The sequence below is a fragment of the Anomaloglossus baeobatrachus genome, chromosome 1 (assembly GCF_048569485.1).
Source record: "Anomaloglossus baeobatrachus isolate aAnoBae1 chromosome 1, aAnoBae1.hap1, whole genome shotgun sequence".
NCBI lineage: Eukaryota > Metazoa > Chordata > Amphibia > Anura > Aromobatidae > Anomaloglossus > Anomaloglossus baeobatrachus.
Window position 1 is genome coordinate 199,942,583 of NC_134353.1, and position 6,000 is coordinate 199,948,582.

At 42.2% G+C, this 6,000-nt stretch overlaps 1 protein-coding gene across 1 annotated transcript in view; it reads right to left on the reverse strand.

Moving 5' to 3' along the window:
• Positions 1-823, reverse strand: part of LRAT (lecithin retinol acyltransferase) — a 49,034-nt gene extending 48,211 nt beyond the window's left edge. The window contains exon 1 of the mRNA XM_075347698.1: positions 290-823. Coding sequence (XP_075203813.1) covers positions 290-823 — 534 coding nt within the window. The remainder of the gene's footprint in view (positions 1-289) is intronic.
• Between the last annotated feature and the right edge of the window lie 5,177 nt (positions 824-6,000).

Here is a 6,000-nt window from a genome sequence, read left to right on the forward strand (position 1 = left end):
GAAAGTACATTGAAGTGGTGGAGACCACTGGATATGTTTTCAGAAGTACAACCCACAATAATATACATTAGATCTTCACATCAATAGAAACAATAACATACTGTGTAAATTGCTATAACCCAGCAGTAGTGGCCATTCAGTCTTCCATGGTTGGATTGCTTAGCTGGCTCACAAAGCCCTACGTAAATGAATGGCTTGCTAATCATTTTCCATTCATTTCTGTATAAAAGATTCAAGCGTCACAATATAGTTTGCGAGCTAGAAAATAAAATGGATTATTATACTTTACCTTATCGGTCTGAAAGCTAACCGGGAATCCGTATCTGCAATACGTGACAAAGTGCTCGCAGTTATCCCACAGCAGACTGTATGATGTGGCCCCCACAAGTTTCTCAGCTCGCTGAGCCACTTCTTCATTGGAAAGAGGTTTAGTCGTAAAACTTTTGTCCATATGATTAACTATTATACTTCCACCATAGGCAAAGTCCTGCACAGTGTCCACCCTTATACTGGCCACCTTAGCCAGGACGCCCAGGATCAGCCTTTTGTTGGTGACGACTTTCCCAGTTAGATACTGGTCATCTGAAATAGCAGGAAGGATATCGGGCATCAGATGGGCAACCTTGTCGTTTCCCAAGTAGATCCCAAAGTGGACAAACAGAGTCCTGGGGACCTCTAACAAGTCTCCTCGCTTAAAAAAGGATGAATCCTGGTAATGGGAATCACCTTGAGCCTGCTCTGGCATGCTGAAGAGTTTAAAGTTGGTGACCAGTGATATTTTATCAAGGAAAAGCACCAACAAGTCTAACAGAGAACTTTTCATCTCGTCACTTTTTGCTTTCAGCCCGTCTTCTGTGAGACCTAAACTTATGCTGAAGGAGAGATGCTATGGGCTCTTTAATTTGGGGGATATTTATAAGGTTTCTGTGTTTTGCAGTGACATAGCACAGTGGTCACGATTGGCTGTAAGGAATTTGGCAGCTGCCAGAGCGGTTTGCTAATGTATCACTGGAACAAACCCTCCAGACATAAACACTCAGCCGGCAACAGCACTTCTCTCGCAGCCCTCTGAAGAGTGAATTCAGAAACCAGGCACTCCCATCCTACACCATGGATTTTCCAGAGTTGAGAACAGGCTGATTCATGAATGGAGCTTCACAACATTTTTTTTTAAAGCAAACCTGGAGGGCTTAAAACTTCTTTCCACTTCCTTCTGACTTTGACTGTTTGGTCATCCCCATTTGCAGAACATAAATCATACTGGCTGACTTTTATTATTACGCTTATACAGGCAGGATTCTCACATTTTGTTGCCAGCAACTCCACTGCATGCTATTGAGATGTAGGAGAAATGTGACAGAACATACTCTGTCAGGCTTTTCTTACAAAAGAATATTGTGCACACTCATGAGGCCATGTAGATTGGATACCAACAAGCTAACAAATCTTCTCCACATATTTTATTTGTATTGGGCTTAATGGGTCATTGCCATCTTACACATTTATGCAATATCCACAGGGTGCTATATTATAAAGTTGTATAATTTTTAATTTACGTAGTGATAAAACTTTAAGAAAAAAAATGGTTCTGACCCAGAATTGATCCCGAATATCTGCCCAGACGTGGGTCGCAATATAAGTCTATGGGGACCACAATCCAGCACTTTAAAATGGTGGTAGAAGGGATAGGGGCCTGTACCGCTACTTCCAGGGCCGCTCATTATCTTTCATACATATTCACTGCTTCCCCCGCCCAACAGCATTTCCGGTATCTCTGATTGGTTGCAGTCAGATGCGCCCCCACCCTGTGTGACAGCGTGTCTTACTGCTTTCAATCATAGACGCTGTGTGCGTGTCTATAGTGTAAAAATACATTTTAAAAAAATTGGCGTAGGGTCCCCCCCATATGATACGCAGCACAGATAAAGCATACAGCTACAGGCCTCAGCCGTGCGCTTATCTTTGTTGTGAATCAAAACAAGAGGGACCCCATGTGGCTTTTTATACATTTAAATAATTTAAAAAATCGGCACCAAATTTGCACCTCCTGGCAGAAAACTGCACCAAAACAGCGCCAAAATCGATTTTGTTCATTTTTTTGCAAAGAGATGCAGACTTAGAGGTACTTTGCATGCTACAACATCGTTACTGCGATATCGTCGGGATCAAATCGAAAGTGACGCAAATCCGGCGCCGGTAACGACGTCGCAACATGTAAAGCCTAGATGCGCCGATAAACGATCGCAAAAGCGGCGAAAAATCGGTGATCTGTGTAGCGTCGGTCATTTTCATAATGTCGCACCAATAAGAGATACGATGTTGTTCCTCGTTCCTGCGGCAGCACACATCGCTGTGTGTAAACCCGCAGGAGGAAAGAACATCTCCTTACCTGCCTCCACCGGCTAAGCGGAAGGAAGGAGGTGGGCGGGATGTTTAAGTCCCGCTCATCTCCACCCCTCCGCTTCTATTGCCCGTCTGCCGTGTGACATCGCTGTGACGCCGCACGACCCGCCCCCTTAGGAAGGAGGCAGGTCGCCGGCCAGAGCGACGTCGCAGGGCAGGTAAGAGCGTGTGAAGCTGCCATAGCGATAATGATCGCTACGGCAGCTATCACAAGATATCGTATGAGCGACGGGGGCGGGTACTATAGGCACTCAGCATCGCTAGCCGATACTAGCGATGTCACAATGTGCAAAGTACCCCTTAGTGCTGAATTTATACACCATATTCCTGCAATAAATCTGCATTTCCAGGCAAAAAAACTCATCTAAACCGCATGCATTATGATGCAGTTTGGATGCGTTTTTTTTTGCCAGGGGGTGCAGTTTTCTGCTAGGAGGTGCAAATTTAGTGCAGAAATCTGATGCAGACATTTCAGCACCAAATGTTCATCTCTTGGCAAAAGAACGCAGTTTTCTGCCAGGAGATAGGTCTTTGAACTCAGTGACCTCACCTAGGGTGAGGTCAGAGTTTAATGAGGTCTCTTGAGGTCAGGTTACCTGCGGTCACAGGAGGAGGACCGTGGCAACCTCCAGCTGTGACTGCAAATAAACTGAGTAATGTCACCGCTCATCACTGTGGGTCAGTCATTCTCTGCCTGAAGCCCAAAGCATGTGGTCATGTTCTGTGCCCGTGCGCTGTAGGTTAATAAAGGAGAGAAAGGGTTTTTTAGTATTTTATTTCAAATTAAGGATTTTTTCTTTTGTTTTATTTATTTTCAGTTACAGATTAGTAATGGGGGGGGTCTCATACACAACTCGCATTAGTAATCTATGGCTTAGTAACAGCTGTGAGCTGTCATTAATCCCTTATTACCCCGATTGCCACCACACCAGGGTGAGCTGGGTAAAGTTCCGAGATTGTCGAATCTAATGGATGCAACAATTCTGGGTGGCTACAAGCTGCTATTCTTAGGCTACAAGCCCCCAGCTGTTAGCTTTATCTTGGCTGGATATCAAAATTGGCAGGGACCGCACATCAAATTTTAAATTATTTAAATAAAAAAGCCACACGTGGTCCCTCTTATTTTGATACACAGCCAAGATAAGCACACGACTGAGGGCTGGGTGGCTGGATCCAGATTAGTACCCAGAGTTCCTTGAGAACTTTTAGGACCTGGTGCACGGGTACTTATAAACCCATCACTAGTAGTAACCAATGCATAACATGAACAAACTAAAAGATCTGTGATTTTGGACATGCTGTGATCCAGTGATCTAGTCATCTCAATTATGTCCTTGCCAAAGTCATTATACAGTTAGGTCCAGAAATATTTGGACAGTGACATAATTTTCGCGAGTTGGGCTCTGCATGCCACCACATTGGATTTGAAATGAAACCTCTACAACAGAATTCAAGTGCAGATTGTAACGTTTAATTTGAAGGTTTGCACAAAAATATGATAGAAATTGTAGGAATTGAACACATTTCTTTACAAACACTCCACATTTTAGGAGGTCAAAAGTAATTGGACAAATAAACCAAACCCAAACAAAATATTTTTATTTTCAATATTTTGTTGCGAATCCTTTGGAGGCAATCACTGCCTTAAGTCTGGAACCCATGGACATCACCAAACGCTGGGTTTCCTCCTTCTTAATGCTTTGCCAGGCCTTTACAGCCGCAGCCTTCAGGTCTTGCTTGTTTGTGGGTCTTTCCATCTTAAGTCTGGATTTGAGCAAGTGAAATGCATGCTCAATTGGGTTAAGATCTGGTGATTGACTTGGCCATTTCAGAATGTTCCACTTTTTTGCACTCATGAACTCCTGGGTAGCTTTGGCTGTATGCTTGGGGTCAATGTCCATCTGTACTATGAAGCGCCGTCCGATCAACTTTGCGGCATTTGGCTGAATCTGGGCTGAAAGTATATCCCGGTACACTTCAGAATTCATCCGGCTACTCTTGTCTGCTGTTATGTCATCAATAAACACAAGTGACCCAGTGCCATTGAAAGCCATGCATGCCCATGCCATCACGTTGCCTCCACCATGTTTTACAGAGGATGTGGTGTGCCTTGGATCATGTGCCGTTCCCTTTCTTCTCCAAACTTTTTTCTTCCCATCATTCTGGTACAGGTTGATCTTTGTCTCATCTGTCCATAGAATACTTTTCCAGAACTGAGCTGGCTTCATGAGGTGTTTTTCAGCAAATTTAACTCTGGCCTGTCTATTTTTGGAATTGATGAATGGTTTGCATCTAGATGTGAACCCTTTGTATTTACTTTCATGGAGTCTTCTCTTTACTGTTGACTTAGAGACAGATACACCTACTTCACTGAGAGTGTTCTGGACTTCAGTTGATGTTGTGAACAAGTTCTTCTTCACCAAAGAAAGTATGCGGTGATCATCCACCACTGTTGTCATCCGTGGACGCCCAGGCCTTTTTGAGTTCCCAAGCTCACCACTCAATTCCTTTTTTCTCAGAATGTACCCGACTGTTGATTTTGCTACTCCAAGCATGTCTGCTATCTCTCTGATGGATTTTTTCTTTTTTTTCAGCCTCAGGATGTTCTGCTTCACCTCAATTGAGAGTTCCTTAGACCGCATGTTGTCTGGTCACAGCAACAGCTTCCAAATGCAAAACCACACACCTGTAATCAACCCCAGACCTTTTAACTACTTCATTGATTACAGGTTAACGAGGGAGACGCCTTCAGAGTTAATTGCAGCCCTTAGAGTCCCTTGTCCAATTACTTTTGGTCCCTTTAAAAAGAGGAGGCTATGCATTACAGAGCTATGATTCCTAAACTCTTTCTCCGATTTGTATGTGAAAACTCTCATATTGCAGCTGGGAGTGTGCACTTTCAGCCCATATTATATATATAATTGTATTTCTGAACATGTTTTTGTAAACAGCTAAAATAACAAAACTGTCCAAATATTTCTGGACCTAACTGTACTTACCCCTTTCTCTTGTTTCCAACACATCAACTTCAAGAACTCACTGTTAAATTTAACGCCTAATATATCCCACTCCTTGACAGATGCCATTGTTATGAGATAATCAATGTTTGAAAATCAAATATCATTGGTTTGACCTAGCTGGGCTTTTGTTGCAGTTGAAAACAACTTCTAGTAAAGTGAAATACTATTCTATTAATTGAAACTTGGAAACAGACAACACTCCTCATTAATTGGCAAGATAATAAAGAATATTCAATGTAAGTACAAACTAAATAGGATTTTGTCTTATGTCATTCAACTGTGCTTTTCAGCTATTCAAGAAGATGCAGTAAAGGTTGTGCAGTCATCAATTCAAAAGATATCTCTAGAATGATTTTAAAAGTTTCCATACAAATAAAGACAAAAACAAGAAAACAAGAGCATATCACACAAAACATTTCCAACCCAAACTGGTACCATTTCAATATGATGAACCAACTCCATAAATCTTATCAGGAGCAATAGTGAATACTGAAAAAAAAGAAAAAAACAAAACAAAACACACCTATAAAAATCAGTTAAGTTCTACAGAATAAGCATCTTGAATTTCATAGCATCC